This window comes from Taudactylus pleione, unplaced genomic scaffold, assembly GCF_031769625.1.
Source record: "Taudactylus pleione unplaced genomic scaffold, aTauple2 ptg000015l, whole genome shotgun sequence".
Lineage (NCBI taxonomy): Eukaryota > Metazoa > Chordata > Amphibia > Anura > Myobatrachidae > Taudactylus > Taudactylus pleione.
In genome coordinates, this window is record NW_028284417.1 from 4,625,820 (window position 1) to 4,645,800 (window position 19,981).

Sequence of the window (19,981 nt, forward strand, 5' to 3'; positions counted from 1 at the left end):
TGTCACTGACTATCACGTCATACCTCTCTGTATCATCGCAACGAGAACATTGGAACAGATGATTTAAGGGGATCTTGCTGGATTTGCCACTTTTTATTTGCAGGGTGATAGAGGTTGGCATCATCTAGGCTGCCAGACTAGAAGACCGAGCTGCCCTACTGCCTAAAAAATACCGACTTGCCTTATGAATGGGAATGGTGCTGGTCTGTGACCTCGTGTGAGCCGAGTGTCCACTCCGAGTGCAGACTCATGCAGCACTTTGCTCTGCACACTGGTGACTGGTGATGGTGCACCCACACAGAAGCGGAGAACACTCCGTCATACAGGGGGTAAAGTGGGAACCAGATCACACTTCTTGAGGGAAACATTTCCACAGGAGGATTTCTACCTTGGAGAGCATGCAGCTCAATGTGACAGGGCAGAGAAATACCTTACAGGAGGCACAGTGTACTAACGTTCTGAAAGAGTATTTTCTATCTGCAGGAGCGGTGCCCTAACAGGAACGGACGCATAAACCTGTCTCTGTAAGACCCAAGGTACATTCTGAACAGACAGTAACCCCCAAGGGAATGTCCTGATCTAACAGCCAGAGACTCCTCAGTGATTGCTCCCTGATCACGGAGACACACATCCCCGACCCCCAGCTCTGTTGCTGCCTGCATGCACCCAGGGCTCTGCCCTCACCGGGGATGCCATGCCCCGCAACCACAGTGGAGGCGATGAGGGAGGCTCTGAGCTCTGGATGAAGAGCAGCGCCAGGGGCAGAGGCAGAGACCGCTACTACGGCATGAAGGATGTGGAGTCCGGCCGGGGAAGCCGGGTGCTGCTGAACTCCAACAGAGGGGATGGCTTGCTGCTGCTGGGGACAAGTGAAGGATCCAGGGGCGGTGTGGGGACCGGAGGAGGCGTGCATGAGAGCCGCAGGGGGAAGCAAGGGGCTCGCATGAGCTTGTTGGGAAAGCCGCTGTCTTATAACAGCAGCCAGAGCTGCCGAAGGAACGTCAAGTATAGGAGGCTGCAAAACTATCTGTACAACGTGCTGGAGAGACCCCGGGGCTGGGCTTTCGTCTACCACGTATTCGTGTGAGTAAATACAATCACTTTCTGGTGACTTATTACTGAGCTGTCATGGAAGCTGATGTACCCTTGACTGATGTGCTGTATATAATAGTAAGGTGCTAGAGTCAAAGTAAGGATGACATATACTGTGCCAGGCATCTATAACTTTCAGTTATGTCATTTCATGAGCTGGGATGCACCTGGACAAATATACAATCACCTGAGCTCTATATGTAGGAATCATTGGCAAATCTGTAAGGTTAGATTCTATATATATATATACAGTAATACAGTATATATAAATGTGTGCTCTGGTTAAAGCAAGGCTCATGGAAGGTTTAGCAATCATCACGCTGTGGACCAGGGATGATGATGGTTTTAATAATGATGATGATGATGACTGGCACTTGCCACTTGGTGTATTGCCTACTGGGCATACTTGAGAGGAAGTCACTTCAGAGTCCTGTCACTTGTCTCTGATAGTAATGGGGCGTGTTATACCCAATGTGTTATACCCAATGTATCATTAGATTCCTGCCTGTGGGTGAGAGAAGGCGGAAACTGTTGCTGGTGGGCTTTGTCTGTGACTCACAGTTCACTTCTCAGTGTCAAGAAAAAGTACAGCTGAGCTTTCACATGTAAGGCAAACTGGTGTGTCAGTTCTGTTCTGCCACAGCCTAGACTGATCTCCTATGGCCCAGGAGCAGTAAGCTCACACATCTCATATACCAGCTACATTAGTTATACGCCTAGTTTTCTGTCCAGCTTCTTAGCGCTAATATCTCGCATGATTCCATTCATTTATTTGGTTATAAGTGACTTTAAAACATGTATAAACTATTACTAGAAAACTGTTATAAATATTACTTTTGGTCAGTTTTACAGAGCAAAAATACAGGAAAATGTTATTAAAACTGGTACAGTTATTAATGTGGAACTGTGATTGCTGTCTAATTCGTGGAGTCTAAAGGCCCTGATTTATTAACAAGTGATATTTTTGTTATCACTCGTTACTAATCTTAAATGGTGCTGCAACCAATCAGCTCCTGTCATTTTTCAAACACATGACAGTTAGAAGCTTATTGGTTGGAGCACCATTTAAGATTAATAAGGAGTGATAACAAGAATATCACTCGTTGATAAATCTTCCAGTTTTATAAATATCTTTACATACTGGATTCTGAGAATACATGTGTCACAAGAATTGTCATAATATAATGCAGTTTCAAGCATGTCAATATTTTATGATTGTTTGGATGCTTCTGGCATCTAGAGAAAAAATGGATGCTATTTAGGAAATGGAGGTAGTAACAAAAGTATGAGGACTCATATTTTATCCTACTATTCTCATTTACTAAATTAATATACCAATAAGAATCAAACATTAGATTTAGATACCTGATTAATGAAGAACTCATCTACCTCCTGTTTACTCCTGCTACTGTCTGGAAATACAGACAGTTCACAAATAAAATAATTAATAAATTAATTAGATACACTGCAGTGTTGTGCAGAAAGTACTTTTATGTTTTGTTTATAATACTGTTGACCTTTATGTAAGCAAAGATTTCAGTAAATCCTTTACATGTTCTAATAGTATGACATTTGCTAAACTAATTCATTACTGAATGCGTTTTACTACATTAACCCAGACTTTTGCTTTCATCCCATTTAAAGCCTTTTTACCTACTTGGTATTTGAATGTAATCCTTATTGCGTGTTGGCTTCTAGAAAAATAGCTTGTCTAGTGAAATGACTGCTAGAGGACAGATCTTGCTAAATATATAATGTTACAAGTTCAGAAATACACTGAAAGATATGCAATATTCATATCCTGGATACATTGCTATGCATGAACACACATCCTTTCAGACTTGACATGACAAATTCACACATGAGAAACAAAACCAACCATACTGTATGATGAATGACATGTTTGGATGTAAACTGTGAAATATCACATTGCTGTTGGAACAATAACTTGGATTTCATGTATAAATTAGCAATACTCAATTTAACTGATTTTACTGTTTATTGTTTGTTTAATTCTTTTAGGTTTCATTATATGTTAAAAGTAATGTACATATGTAACCTGTTGCAACCAAAAAGTTACTAGCTCTGATCAATCTTGTGCAGTTTAGTTTGTTATCTAATTTTTTTTTGCAGTTTAACACTTTATTATAAAATCACCCCTTGTGTTTTAATTTCTACTTTATGTATTACTTTCTACAAAGACACAACTGACCAAGGGCAACTTTGGTTTCCTTGTCATAAATGAGCGAGCAAATCACGTGCGCACTGTTATGCAAGTGGCTGATGTTATAATACACAATATCCACTGGTATAATATTGTCGATTGTCTATAATGTTTCCTAAACAGATGTTTTGAAACTACTGTTTAAAAGCAATAATGGTGTCAAATTACTTTTGGGACCATGTTTTAATTATTTTAATCTGATACATTACAGCAATAACCATATTTGTTCACATGTGAAATTCATACTAGATGTATAACAGGTATCCTTGGCTACATAAGGCTTTGAAGCAAGAGTAGGTCAAATATTGCAGTAAGTTGATTATATTTAAGCAGTTGTTTAGCAAAACCAACTCCTGAAGGCATGATTCCCTCAGTCAGTGTTGGTATGCATGAGGACCCATGGTTAATGTCACCCTCCCGGCTGCCACAGGCCTTCTTGTGTTGTTGGCCTCTCACAGCCAAGATCTTACGGCTGAGATGTAAATGAAATGGTAACATGTTTATTCTTTAATGATGCCTCAAACTCATCCTTATAGCAAAGATTTGGCAGAAAAATGCATGTTTTAAACCTGTGAACACTGTGAATGAAAGTTTGCGAATCTTTAGGCTTGTATTCGGTGAGAAAAATCCTTCACCATTAAGCGGAGTGTACAATGGCCCTCATTCAGAGCCGCACGTTAACAACAGTACGCTCGTTGCGTTCCGATGTTGACTAACCGCGCATGCGTCGGTGTTACACCGCGCATGCGCGTACGGCAGATTGCGAGCTTTTTTTCTCTCGTTCCTAAAATAGCGTACAGGAAGTGACATGTCAAATGTGATTGACAGAACAGGGCGTTTTTGGGTGTTGACGGGGGTGGAGATGACAAAACGCAGGCGTGGCGAAGCGTTTTTGGGGCGTACATACATTAGCAGATGCGAACGTCAAATGTGTTCGGACCGTCTCATACGTCACTGAAACATCCGCTTTCCCTTCAAAATGCTCGCACAGCTTAGGGTCAGGATTACTCGACCACATTGGCGATGGCCTTCTCCTCCGTCCCGGGACTCCACGATGGTGCTGCGATTAATCGTGGCTGGTCAGTAAAGTAATTAGTGTTGGATTGAAATCCGGCTTGGTATGTGTTTGGAAAGCAGTTTATTGGGATAGCACAAAAGCGTACGCAGGTGGAAATCAGAGCTGCTAATGTCATGATTACATAATCAATTAGCGTACATTTTTGGGCTTTTATTTTGGCCACAATTTGGTGGTTATGGCCTATTGTAAAAATAATGTCATCATCTTTTAATTAGCTCCCCTTTTTTTTGGTTTACTGTGGAATTTGCATCGCTATGTGTTTTTTTAAACGTTCCTTAAAGAGGCCTTTTTTTTAACAAAAGAGGGTCAGTTTTTGCGTTTAAGGCCAGGATTAAATGTAACCCATTTGTACAATAATGTCACAATACAATGTCTGTTTTTTTTTTTAAATTTATTGTTTACACACAAACAAATTGGCATAATATTGTATTGCCTTTTTTTGTGGCCAAGATATTTGATCAAAAAAAAAACAAAACATAACTACTAACATAATCGTAAATACAAAATTTAAAAACATTTCACAAGAAAGGAGAGGGAAGTTTTGACCAGAAAGGAATATGAGCCAAGCACAGAAGGAAAGTGGGAAAAGTCGCCATTGCTGTCACCGTTTTCTCGCCCGTTTGGCTGGGTGAGGGTGGGCGCCAGACCGGGTCCGGGATGCCATCGGGCTGGCCTGTCCAGAGGCAGATGTTGTGGCCTCTGGACTAGGCACAGGGCTAGGCACATTTGGAGGATTGCCTGATGTTGTGCCAGAGGTGGAGGATCTGGATGTTCCGGCAGGAAGGGAGGTCGGCTCCACCATGTGCTGGCGAACGAGCTGCTCCAGGGCATCGGCGATGCGGATGTTGGCCCTGGTATTTTCCGCCAGGGCCTGAGCAATGGTCACGTTGGCCGCAGCATTTTGCTCCAGGGCCTCAGCCACCCGTATCAGACTGGCGTCCATCCTCTGCAGAATCTCCGTATGGCAATCCGATTTAAAATTGAGTTCTGTGAGGAGGCCCACTGCCTGCGAGGGGGCACGCCCTGGACTGGCTTCTGCAGGGTCCTCAGCCGGATGTACTGGTTCCTCCCCTGCAGAGTCAGCAGAAATTCTGCGGCCAAGGCTCCCCTCTGGAGCAGACTCATCCGCCTCTGTCTCTGTTAGGAAATTGGAGAAAAGACTCACATTAGAATCTACATATTGGCACAATAGCATTTCTGAGTTGGTGACATCACAAGACTTACCTTGGCCAACATGAGGAGCCGCAAAGTCTGGCATGTCCGTATCCATGTTGGACACGCCAAACACCTCCACAGCCTGCACACACCCCTGTGCCATCTCTTCTAAGTCTGTCAACTCCAATGACACAGGGGTGGGACCCCCACCTGTCCCCCTTGCATGCCTAGCCCTGTCGGCAAGTTTTTGCTTTAGACGATATTTGAAGTCTGCCCATCTGTGGAATGAATTTGGAACCATTATCCTTTTTTTAACAATGGGGTTTGTTTATAGGATGGGAAAGTGTTTACTTACCGCCGTTTGACATCCCGGGCTAGACGGACATAATCACCCACCCTATTGACAGCAACGGCGACCTCCTCCCACATTCTCCACTTCTGGCTTTGGCTCATATTCCTGGCTGCCTGGGGCAGGATGTCAACGCACTTCTGGATCAAAACCTCCATCTCCTTGCTTGTGAAATGTGGCTGCCTTTTTTTTTTTGCAGCTTTGGCGGGTTGACTGGGGCCAGCAGTCTCTTCCATGTCATCCTCCTCACCTATTTGGGTAAATATGCAGATTTAGCCACTTCACAACTTGCACAATATTATGTTTTAAAATACTCATTGACACAAAATGCATGAAGGCCTTACCGCCGCAATTTTGACCATTGTTTCCCTGGTTTGAAGCCATGTCTCTGCTTCCAGCATGAAATCATCCAGAAATTCTATGTGATTTCGTGACGTATTTATACATGCGTCGTTAGTTTGCGGCCGCATCATTGATTGTGCGTCCCTATGATTCATCCTTAATTTGTGCGGGAAAATAAACACTATTTATGGCTTGGTGTGTGTGGATTCGAGGTGGGGTTGTTGGAGTGTTGTCGGTGAAGTGGTTTGGATTTGGTTGGTTGGTTGCGTTTGGAGGATTTTGGAGAGTTGTTTTTTTGTTTGTTTTTGCTACATTTCTTTGGTTTTTCCGTTCGCATTTTTTTCATTTTTTCAACATCCTTTCCTGATTTGGTAAGTTTTGTGCATTCAAATTTGTGGCCAATTGTTGTATTCTTCTGTTTTGTGGTTAGTTAATTTGTTTAACTCTCATTTCATCTTTTTTAGTTTTTTTTTGTTTTCGGACCCAAAGAAGTTTTTTGAGGACATCTTATATATTCGAGTTGGGTAAGTCCATTTTTTGTCTTGCATTTGCGAATGAATTACGGCATTTTTGACTGTTGGTGTAGTGACTTGCATTTGCGAATAATTTACCGCATTTTTGACTGTTGGTGTAGTGACTTGCATTTGCGAATAATTTACCGCATTTTGGACTGTTGGTGTAGTGACTTGCATTTGCGAATAATTTACCGCATTTTGGACTGTTGGTGTAGTGACTTGCATTTGCGAATAATTTACCGCATTTTTGACTGTTGGTGTAGTGACTTGCATTTGCGAATAATTTACCGCATTTTGGACTGTTGGTGTAGTGACTTGCATTTGCGAATAATTTACCGCATTTTGGACTGTTGGTGTAGTGACTTGCATTTGCGAATAATTTACCGCATTTTTGACTGTTGGTGTAGTGACTTGCATTTGCGAATAATTTACTGCATTTTTGACTGTTGGTGTAGTGACTTGCATTTGCGAATAATTTACCGCATTTTGGACGGCTTATTCATCATATAATCCAGTTTTGCTTTTCCCTTTTCCATTTTTTGGGTCCATTTGAACCCTATTTGACGTACGGTGTGCAATGTAGTTTTCATCGATGGCCAAATGTGTTTTTCCGTTATTTTCTGTGTTGGCTTGCAACAATTTTTTACCTAAAAAAAAACCCTTTAAATTTTTGACGTCTCATTGTTGCCTTTTTTACAGTTTATACATATCATGACAATACCCCGGCATGTAAGCAGCTATGGATGGTATCAGAAAGCTAAGTTGTTTTTTCTTACTTTTGGGGTGGGTCAAAAGCCTTACATTGTAAACTTTGAATTTCAGATAGATCTGGGGCGAATTGTTCTGGCCCTGCTCCCGGAAGACGACCAACCTCAAACTCGTCCCAGGCGTAGGCATCGTAGGCATGCAAGGCCCCAGATATTTCGAACACGTGTCACCCTTTTTGGAATGCCCGATGATGAGGTTTTAAGACGCTACCGTCTACCTCCCAAAATCATCATAGACACTCTCTCATTAATAGAAAGTGATCTTGAGCGGCAAATTGACAGTCCAACAGCAATACCACCACTGACGCAATTTATGGCGGTGTTACATTTCTGTGCCTCAGGATCGTTTCAAACAACGGTCGGAATAGTGGCGGGCATCTCCCAATCCTCCTTTTCCCGGATCCTGAGGGCAGTGATGGAGGCACTTTTCAAGCACCTCCATCATTTTATTCAAATGCCTTTGGATATGGGTGCCCTTAGTGTGGCCAAGGCCAATTTTTACCAAATAGCTGGCTTCCCACACATCATAGGGGTTGTGGATGGTACTCACATACCACTTCAGCCTCCAGCACGGCTGGAGGCCATATTTAGAAACAGGAAACACTATCACTCCCTGAATGTAATGGTGGTATGTGATGCCTCCCTCCAGATCCTGTCCCTGAATGCTAAATTACCCGGAAGTGCTCATGACTCCTTCGTCATCCGGCAATCAGGGATATGGCAGAAATTAACCAACCTACAAGCTGGTGATGCGTGGCTTCTGGGTAAGTGGAGACCTTTAGTACATAACAATGTTAAGCTTGATACACAGTGTTCCTGATGTGGTCTATTTTTGTTCACAGGAGACAGTGGATACCCTTGCATGTCCTGGCTGCTCACTCCTTATTTGGCTCCCACACCAGGGCCACAAAGTGCGTATAATTCCGCACTTACAGCCACCAGGCAAGTGGTGGAGCGCTGTATCGGCCTTTTAAAAGGCCGATTCAGATGCCTCCACCGCTCTGGTGGCGAGCTCATGTATGTGCCGGATATGGTGTCTAAAATTGTGGTCCTGTGTGGGATATTTCACAACATTGCCATAAGGAGTGGTGTCCCAATGCAGCCAGAGGATGCCTTACCTGAGGATGGCCCCCCCGAGGTTGGTCGAAGGTCAGTATGTGGGGGGGCCATACGCGATGATGTGGTGGCCAGATTTTTTAGGTAAGTTTGTTCAAAACTCCAGTGTTTATACCTAATGTGTTTTTTTTTTTTGGCAAACATCTAATTTATTTTTAATTTTCTCACCATCTTCTGTTTGTTCACATAATCTTTGGCACTCCAACGCTCACTACTTCCTGCTACCCTTACCAAACCTGGATCTGGTCCTTTTGGGCATATATTCTGGAACCCATATCGCAACGCCATGTTTGTGGAATCATGTTGGCATGGTCCTTCGTCAACCAGTTCTTGATTTTGTGTTTTTATTTATTTTTTTCTTGGTATGTGTTGTATTTGAATTTATCACTGTGTATTTTTTTTGGGAGTGACCACTTTGTTTTCTCTGTTATGTGGTGAATAAATGTTTGAAGAGTGAAATGGTCTTCCTTTTTTGGGACGTTAACAGCAAGTGTAACCAGGTTAACACAAGTTACATTTGACTAAGGGGTAAACCAGTACTGACGCCAGATGAGCAAAACTGAAATATGTTTTCAGCTTTCCAATCCACACCAAAAGGAAGCCTGGCCCAACCTTGGGATTTGTAAGATTGGCCTAAGCAGCTTGCGCACCAAGTAGGAACCTGGAAAATGTAGAAATCTGAAATTGACACTACACCCAAAAAGGGAAATTACATTGTTACTGTTATGTGTTTCTGGTGTCTGTTTGACATACAAAGACAAAACACAATCTAACTTTTAAAAAAGGGAAATCCTTGCAGGAACTTATGTCAGGCTAAACTATCTTGGTTTTGGTTTTTAAAAATGAGCCACAACGTATATTTGTCTTTAAAATTTTATTGGGAAAATACAACAAAAAAAAAAAAACTAATGCCGAAGGAGGCCAGACAGCCGGTCGAGGGCCACCAGAAGGCCGATTACATGGTGGCGCATCTGCCCCACAACATCCGCCACCTCTTGCCGACGCCTCTGTTCCTCTGTGGGTGAGAAAAGTGTGTGGGTTAATACAACAATAGGGACTCCACAGAAAAACATTAATTAAAAAACAAATCACTCCTAAACCCAAAAACATAAATAAAAAGTGTGGGCTGGCAAAAATACAAGGCCTAGGTACAAATTCCCACAGGTATGATATGTGTATGCTTAAATCACCAGGAAGAGGTAAAGGCAAACCTTCACAATCAACAAAAGTCAAGCCACAAAAACACGAAGAAAGGCACGACACATGATTACATACAAACAGTTTGTGCTTTAAAAAAAAATAATAAAAAACATACCGGGAAACAAATCGGGAGCTCCGGCAAAACCTCCATGATCCTCCTCGGAGGATCCGTCATTCCCCAAAGAATGGGGCGGAGTTATGCTGGACTCCGGGGAGGGGGTAATTGGAAGAGGGGTGGGTGGAGGAGAGGGGGAAGTGGGACGGAGGGGAAGGAGTCCCGACATTTCCGGGAGAAGGTCTGGGAAGGATGGGGAGGAGTGGGGAATAGGCGAAAGATTTGGGGTGGAGTGTTGGCTGGGGGTTGGGGAGAGTGGGCGGGAACGCCGACGTTGACGGCGGAGTCTTGGCTGTCCCCCTAAAATATGTCAAATAAATTGCGTTTAGTTTATGGACAAATCCGGCCAAACAAACAAAAAAAAAAAAAAAAAAAATAGCAGTAGAATTAAAAATTCATAAAAAGAGGGAAAACATGCAGACGCAGATATGAGTACAAATAATAAATAGAACAGACATGAAAACATGCAGACGCAGATATGAGTACAAATAATAAATAGAACAGACAGGAAAACATGCAGACGCAGATATGAGTACAAATAATAAATAGAACAGACAGGAAAACATGCAGACGCAGATATGAGTACAAATAATAAATAGAACAGACAGGAAAACATGCAGACGCAGATATGAGTACAAATAATAAATAGAACAGACAGGAAAACATGCAGACGCAGATATGAGTACAAATAATAAATAGAACAGACAGGAAAACATGCAGACGCAGATATGAGTACAAATAATAAATAGAACAGACAGGAAAACATGCAGACGCAGATATGAGTACAAATAATAAATAGAACAGACAGGAAAACATGCAGACGCAGATATGAGTACAAATAATAAATAGAACAGACAGGAAAACATGCAGACGCAGATATGAGTACAAATAATAAATAGAACAGACAGGAAAACATGCAGACGCAGATATGAGTACAAATAATAAATAGAACAGACATGAAAACATGCAGACGCAGATATGAGTACAAATAATAAATAGAACAGACAGGAAAACATGCAGACGCAGATATGAGTACAAATAATAAATAGAACAAACATGAAAACATGCACACGCAGTTTGCCCCACAAACACAAACATTAAAACCACAATACATAACACTTACTTGCCAGGATCTGCATGCGAAAGCATGCCAGCAAGCGGGGCGTTCGCCGTTGCAGGTCGGACCACCTGCGCTCCAGCTGGCCGATGTTGCGGCGTGATCCAAAGGACCGCAGGCGGGACCGTACCTCCGCATACGCGGAGCGCTTCTGCCGGTTGGTCATGGGTTCTGGCTGGCTGGTGATCCGGCGATCCATGACCTCCGTAAGCACCAGCAGCTCACGCCTGGTGAATGCGGAGGCTCTCATGATGGCAATGGTGTTTTTCTTAAAAATCATTTTTGATAAAGTGTGTAAAAATTTTCTGATTGGCTAATGTATTTTGGAAATTAACAGGAGCAATTTTATTGGTTAGTGTATGAGTCATGTGTTCGACAGGGCCAGAAATCTCTGGAGAGTTAGGATAGGCTTGATGCAGTGACATGCGTAAGCAAATTTAAATAAAGAAATGAACCCAGGGAAATATGCGGGGATACACAGCAATAGTACAATTGTTTAATTGTGGTTCACATGTTTTTTAAACAATACAAGCGAATGTTTCATCCGTACGTATTCTGCGGGTAAACACAAACACAGACAAGAGTAAAGTTTCTTGCATTGTGTTGAAAAAAAACAAACAATTAAGCTAATTGATACATTGATTGGCATGATACGATTGATGGAGGTAGGCAGAATAAAGGAGCAGGTAATCGACATCTGACAAGGCCACTTCCTGTTTATACTTGTGCGTGCGTTCCTTTCAAGCCATTTCGGGGATGTACGCTCGCTATTTCGTACGCTCGTTAGTTAGAGGAGGGGTCGTCAGAGTTTAGGGAGGAATTTTAGATGCGAACGAAAATACGAGCGAGCCATTGAATTTAAATATTTTTGTACGTACGCCTAACGTACGTGCGCCCGCTTGCGAGTGGGTCTGAATGAGGGCCAATGTGCGGCTGATTGAAAACAAATGTTTGGTTTGCCCTGAAGACACAAATGTTTCCAGTGATTTGAAGGGGTTGCTACTGTCTTCCCACAATATATGCTTGTCATTTCATGTAGTCTGTGGTTAGAACTAACGTCCTTTGTGACTTTAAAGCAGTAATTTTGTTATTATTGGAATTGTTTCCCTCTATACACAAATCACATTTAATTTTTTTTCTAGCTTTAGCAAATCGTAAATACGTAAGTCAGTGTATCATCAAGTGGAATACTAACTATTTAAAATAAAAAATATTCTAATGTAAGTATTAACAGCTGTCAAAAGTAAAAGGTTAAGCAGGGAACTAGTATGCTTTTTTGAACAGGTGGGTTTTCAGTGACTGTTTCAAACTATACAGGGTAGGGGATAGTCTATTAGAACAAGGGAGATCATTCCAGTGGTAGGGTTCAGCACGGAAGAAATTTTGGATTCAGGAGTGATATGTGGTTACCAGTGGGGAGGATTCAACATGTCCTGCCCCCAACAGAGTCTAAATATAATTATTCAGTAATACCCTACTCACACACACCAGTCCCCACTTCATATAACATGCCTCCAAACTTTTGTGAGGTGGAAGATGGGACAATTTAGGGGGCTTAATGACAAGGGGGCGTGGCCTCATGGAAATGTCATATCCATGAGCCATGCCTCGTTTTCATCTAGCCCCCAGCCTCTCCCAGAGTCGGGACAGCATGCATCACCCAGTCACCGCTGCTTTGCTATACTATGCAGAGCAGCAGTGTCAGAGTGCCCTCCCAACCTCCCCCACGCCCGTGGGACACCGCGGCCCACAGATGGGACAGGTGGACAGTCCCCGCAAAGCGTGACTATCCCGCTGAAATCGGGACAGTTGGGAGGTATGATATAATTCCCCCCAAACACACTTGCCAGATCTACAGAAATTTAAATGCTGTGGTGGTAGATATGTTTGTTTGCCTCCTGTATGTGTTTTCTGTACATGGGTAGCTAACTTGAGCTTTATATAATCTTGATCGGGATGCCGATGGTTACAATACCAACAGTGGCATCCCGACAGTCAGAATCCCAACGCATGCAGGTAAGTACCCTAACCCAGCTTTCCAGCAGCCTAACTCTAACCCTCCCCCCGTAGCCTAACCATAACCCTTCCCCCTGCAGCTTAACCTTCCTTTCTGCATCCTAACCCTAACCCTCCCCCTAGTACCTAACCCTTACCCTAAGCCTAATACCGTTGGGATGTCAGCGGTCGGGATTCTGGAGCTGGGATTCTGGCGCCGGGATTCTGACCGCCGACATCCGACTGTTGGGATGCCAACTACATCCCGTCGAAGTGGTGTGTGTAGAAAAGTTGATCCTGTGCATTTGAACACAACTGATCCTGCACTGCACTGTGGTGTACAATAACCTGCTGGTTCAGGGGAAGGAATTTTCCCTTTTTACTGATACTCTGTGTAGCCAGTGTATTATTTGGTGCTCCAGAATTTCTAATGATTCTGGGGCCATCACTTAATTTTTACAGCAGAATGGCCCGCTGTCCCCATACACTAGTATGGGGACAGAATTCATCAAGTTCCGAAAATATAATTTTATCGGAGTCTGATTGCGGAAGCATACTCCATCTTCAGATGGCATTTGCTATCGCTACCCGCTCCTTCCCTATGGGAAGAAGTCCCGGGTCGCAAAGAGGTATCCTTTCGGATCCCTCCGCCCCTGTCTGGCTCCTTCCACCGGACGTCGGGGATCTTGTGCGCATGCGTGACATATAGGTCACGCATGCGCACTGCTTTCGCTAGCAGTGAAAAGATTCACTGTACCGAAAGGAGCAGTAAAGCCGCTCGCTGGGACAGCTGATTTTCAAATTAACATCTTGAATATGACCCTTAGTGATGTGCAAAGATACTCAAACCTGTGTAGAGCTGGAGGAATGCCGATCACTATGGTTAGCAAAAGTACTTTATGGCAGCAAATGTTTGTTTCTTGCCACTCTTCCATCATTTCAATGATGGGCGATCCTTCAGTGGATCTGGGAAATTTGACATGTCATGATTTAGTGATCAGTTTAGACAAGTGCAGGATGTTTGATGCAACAAGAAGGTTGTCTACTTGCATGTTGTTACTGTTTTCATGTAAATATTGAGGCTTGATTTTGCAGTGATTTACATTGCATAAACCAAAATATCATCGAACAATGAATTTCTGAATTCTTCAAGAAACTTTATATACAAACATAAAACTTTGTCTCCCCCAATATATATGCATAGACCCACTGCAAACTGTAGCTTGATTTTGTCGCTGCATGCATTGAACATGGATCTCTCCTAAACAGAATCTGCAGTGTTGCCACGGTGATACTTGAGCAATGTTTTTGTTATGAACTGTGCACGTGTACTTCCAATACCTCTCTGCTTCTCTTATACACCAAATGAATTTACTGCTACAGTAAATTTGCAGATGCCTCATAAGTCTTAACAAGCTGTCTGGACATTATCCGGTGACATTCTAAATGGAAACACTTCAGAAAGCTACGTTCATACCTAATACTTTTATATATTTCATATACCTATTAATCAGATACTATTGTCAGTGATGCTATCTCTAATATTATTTAGACTATTAGTACAGATAATTATAATTTCATAGCAAATAATCACTGTTGATTATGCATGCTGTATAATGGCATAACTTTCTGCACCATGTACCATGCATTTTTATTAATATTTTTGTCACAGTATCTAATCACCTTCTGTAAATGTTGTTGTGCTGCTGTCCCACCCATAAGCTCCGTCCCCTTTTCAGCCAAGCCCAGAAATTGTTGCAGATGGGGGCAGGCAGGCAATGTAAGCATAGGCCGACTCCTAACCAACGTGTGGCTGCTTGCTGGCTGAAATAAAGACTCCACACTGGTCTCTTGTGGAAAACAACAACGGTCACGGTTTTACTAACCACTATGCGAACAACAACAACAGCCATGGGAAAGCGGTGCATATTGGCATATTCGGCACACACGTAATCAGCCCCTCTACCCTCTTGGAAGCTATACCCGGCACACCCACACACACCTCTACTGGCTTTTGGCACAACACCAATAGTGGCCCAACCATTGAAGCTGGAACCAGACAACCAGCTGCTTTGTTTAGGGTATGTGCGCACCGTGTGCCTCCATTTATAGCTATTCCTTGCGCACGGCTTTTTCACCACACTGTGATGTTGAACACAACAGCAAACTAATGAACACAAAACCCACACAGTAACATAAACAACACGTATTATAATGAAAACATCAAAAAACTATCACTGTTATGTCTCCACAATTATAACAGATACACAGCAAACAAATATGATTTTTCATTCACTCCCTCTGTGGTCAAGGATTTGATAGATAGATAGATAGATAGATAGATAGATAGATAGATAGATAGATAGATAGATTTTAACAGCAGTATTGGCACATTTTTTCGCTTACAGCTTGTGTTCACATGGGGGTTGTCAGCAATATGATTCTGACACAAGATCAGTTATAATATATTAATGGAGTTATTATGCATTGATATGAACAACATAAATGAGCTTAATTACTGTAAAGGACCATTAATGCAGCATGTAGGATTATTCTGATAATTTAGTCCATCCTAAATTCACAATAAACACTTCTATGTATTATAGTATTCATTTATTCATTAACATTTAAATAGGTGTTGGGAAGTTTACAATCTGTAGGCTATCTTTATATAATATAATGAATCCTTATTTGTAGGTGTGTCACAGCTTAGTTCATGGTACACCACACCAGGCCATGGTTGCATGCACAAATTTAAGCTTTTAACTAAAAGAGCTGATGATATGCACAGTAGCATTTTCAAAAGCTACTTCATTAACACATGTACTTAAGCTGTCATGCATAAAAGCAAATACTGCATCTAGTAGATAAATCCATTCAGACACAGGCTATATAAAGGAACAGTATTAGTATTTTGGCTTTTTTTATAAAGAGCTATATACAGTTTTCTTTTGCACTTAGCAGTATCATTTTTGTAAGGCAAACATTGTAATACAATTGGCATTTGGATATTCATAAAAAAAAAACCAGAAAGACCACTCTCACACAGGGGCCTATTTATCAAAGTATATTTGCGACATATATCCCGATAACAGGGTACCTGCAAATATTAAGTATCTCCAAGATGTAATTTGGAGGGGCTGCAGCAGATATATCAGATGCATCAATGCAGTTTTTGTGGTCAAACCTTCGAAAATTATGTTTTCAGAGGTTTAGCCATTTACCACATATGCACCAAGCCCTGAATGCGATACATTCCAGGGCTTGGATGTGGCGAGCAACGCCCATGGGCTTCTATTCGCAACTCCCCCCGAGAAGGGATCCAATTGGACCCCTGCCAGCACCCACTGAGGTGTGTGCGCCACTCAGCACATGCGCAGAAGGACTTCTAGGTCATAAACCCGGAAGTCCTTCTAACGCAAAGGACAGCTCTTACCAGGAGAGCTGTCATTTGTGATTTTATTAATGTATACCAGTGTTTCTTATGCCGGCATGTATGCGATGAGAGTCGGGATGCATCACCTGCAAAATGCTTGATGCATCCTGTCCACGGTCCCATAATTTCCGACAGCAGACGTAGCTGAAGGATCCCTCTCCTGTGTCTCTGGCTTGTGCAGCTGAAGGGGCAAAGCAGGAAGTAATGCGATCATATTACCTCTCAGTGATCACCAGGAAGGGCTCCTCATATTTTCATTTTATAACACTTCAAACACTAAGCAGCCACTTTCACTTACCTAACACTTCAACATTTCACTGCTATTTTTATTTGTGTGGTGCCCTGGGGTGGTTTGGCTGGAATGGTTTGGGGGTGCCCCACATCGCAGACATGAACCCCCATAATGTTGGGACTTACCCGATGAAGGTTACCTTGACGTTGGTGGGTAAGCTCATAACTTTGGCCGAATTTATGGCAAAAACTTTATGCTGTATATGATGTATAATTAATAATGGTTGTATGGTGCATCTACTCTCCCCCTTTTTTCTAAACCAGAATATGACAAACAGCTGTAATAAAAATCTACTTAAATAGGTGGTTTAAAGAGGAAGTAACCAATGGAAGGAAAAACACTTTAATATCTACTATATAAAAGCGAAAATTTGTCATTCTGTCCTTCTGTTATTCTGTCTTTCTATACAAATCCACAGTTAACAAGCCAAGATCGTGAAATTTTACATACGAGCGTATTAAAACACGGCCGAGGCAACTAAAATACTTTGAAATAGAAATGAATTACTGTTAATTTTTAATTAATGAAAAACCACAGTTTTTGCTTCACGCTCATTGTGGGGCCTTGCATCAGTACTGCTGTCTCCTGTGGTGATATTTAAGAACTTTCTTATCTGTACTATTTATACTATTTCTGTCCTTCTGTTTTTCTATACAAATCCACAGTTTACAAGCGAAGATCGTGAAATTATACATACGAGCGTATTAACACGGCCGAGGCAACTAAAATACTTTGAGATAGAAATTAATTACTGTTAATTACAGCATACGGGTAGGGCCTCAGAGCGAGTGTTTTGTGTTGTCATGCTTTGTCATGATTTTAATGTTTATTATCGAAGAGAGCTTTAGCAGGCTTTCCCAGCATTCTCAGCTCAACATTGACTTCTTTCTTCGAACTGTGTCAAAATGATGACTTTGCAAGGACCCTGCTGTTCTGTGAGCTGCCAAAATATTACACATGGAATGCTTCTCGTAAAGTTTTTCTGCGCAGAAAACAGGGAGTCGCTGTAGATGGTCACCCTGGTATCAGAGCAACAGAAGCTCTTGGCCGTGTTTACACTGTACATCCGACACATTTTGAATGTTTCTATCTCCGAAGTTTGCTTTACACCGTTACAGGTCCTACTTCCTTCGAAGACTGTTGATGGAGAAGTTTGTCACACTTTTCGTGAGGCCTGCCTAAGGAGAGGTTTGTTGGAGGATGATGAAACATTCTTAAAATCCCGGGCAAAGCCGGATACTCCAGCTAGTACACTATATATGCACACAAGATTCTTTGATGAAAATAATCATTATGGGCCTCATTTATCAATTAGTTTTATCATTAACAACGAGTGAGATAATGGTGCTCCAGCCAATCAGCTCCCAACTGTCATCTGTTTGAAAAATGACAGTTGGGAGCTGATTGGCTGGAGCACTATATATCATACGCAGTTAGTGTTATCACTTGCTGTGAATGATAAAACTCATTGATAAATGAGGCCCCATATATTTTATTGTTTTTCCGAGTACCTAGAAACCCCCCCTGCCCGTTGCTCCATCGCTGACGGCCCGGCGAGCAGCTGAACACTTACTTTATTTTTTTGTAAGGAGACACTGCCTGGGCTGGCTGTAGAGGGAGCTGCAGCGCGCAAACCCCTCCCAGTCCGTTCCTATAGGGACACTGTGACCGGCAATGTGAGAGAGCGCCTGCCGCCGGGACATATCAACTAGTGCCAGCGCAGAGAGTCCCGGAGCCGCACGACGTAGGTGGGTGTACAGGGGGGATAATATTTGCTAGAACGACTGCTATATGTACATGCCGACGGGGGGGGGGGTGTGTAAGGGGAGGGAAGGTAAGGAAGAGTATCTTATGACTGCTGTATGTATATGCCAGGGGAGGGGGGAAGATAATATTTACGACATGATGCCAGATCAACTGCTGTATGTATTTGCTGGGGGGTGGGTGGGATAATATTTATGAAATGCTGCTGTTTGTACTTAACTACTGGTATTTTGGCTCTGCATTCGTGTTTTTTAGGTGAGCGTTGCGTTGGGTGTGTGTGCGATGTGTAGTCTTTGTCAGTTCGTGTGTGTCAGTGTGTAATCTTTGGCAGCGTGTGTGTGTGTCTGTGTCATTGTGTGTGCAATGCTGAACTGTCCATAAAATATATATATATATATATATATATATATATATATACATATATAATCTCTCGATCAGTTTGGAAACCCCCTTTCAAAATCCTGCGTTTGCCACTGCAGTACATCAGGACTGTGGAATATCACCTGGAAGAAACCTACCTTAACATGAGTAAGATGGAGGGTACTCTACAGCACATATCAGGTGTAGCAATAGTATGAAAATGTAAAACAAAATGGGTTAATAAATTTGTTTACCATTAATATATGTGCATATTTATTGGATTTTTGTCCGTCTTATATAGAGAATGTGCACAACCCTCACACAGATATAGACGGTAAGATAAACAAGAAGGAGTGAGGATACATTTCACAGAATGTGATGCACCAGAGAGCAGCATGGTAAACAAGGGAAATCGCCAACTGCTTTAACTAATTGTCTATATGGAAAGAGTGCCAATTCTAAATTGCAAATAGCATTTTTGGCAAGTGAAAATGGCAAAAGAGCCGAGAAAAGTAGCTTACTTTCTTAATGTCTTTGCCTGAAATGTGGATGTAGGTGTATTGCATTTAGTTGTTGTTTTTGTAGATTACGTACACCAGTAAAAGGGCTGTAAATTCTAGAACTAAATGTAGAGACACATTAACCCTTTGTTGTGCTCAGTTAATTAAACTTATATGGATCACGATGCTAGGAACACTTCAATCACCTTTCAACTGAGCTCGATTGAAAGCAGTGCCAAGTTGACAACTAGGTAGAGTTAGACGACTCGGTAGATTTCCATGGGCACCATTGTACAATAGCACACTTGTACTGTATGCAAATATTTATGTTACCTTAAATAACCAGCTTCTAACTTTTGTTAACTTTGGGCCTGATTCAGAGCCGCTCGTAAGCGGCCGCTCGTTCGTTCCGAGCGATGTTTGCACAACTGCGCATGCGTATGGATCGTAATACGCATGCGCGAACCAGTCAGTGCGGCCAAAAATCGTTTGTTCGATAAATAGCGAATGCCTGCTATTTTGAGTGACAGGAGGAGGCGTATGTGGGTGGTAACAGCGGAAGGT

General features: G+C 42.3%; 1 protein-coding gene across 2 annotated transcripts in view; it reads left to right on the forward strand.

Annotated features, from left to right (window-relative positions):
• Positions 1 to 687: 687 nt before the first annotated feature.
• KCNQ5 (potassium voltage-gated channel subfamily Q member 5) overlaps positions 688 to 19,981 on the forward strand; it is a 791,832-nt gene continuing 772,538 nt past the window's right edge. For both annotated transcript variants that reach the window (XM_088471354.1, XM_088471348.1), the window contains exon 1: positions 688 to 1,083. In XM_088471354.1, coding sequence (XP_088327480.1) covers positions 695 to 1,083 — 389 coding nt within the window. In that variant the 5' untranslated portion in view covers positions 688 to 694. The remainder of the gene's footprint in view (positions 1,084 to 19,981) is intronic.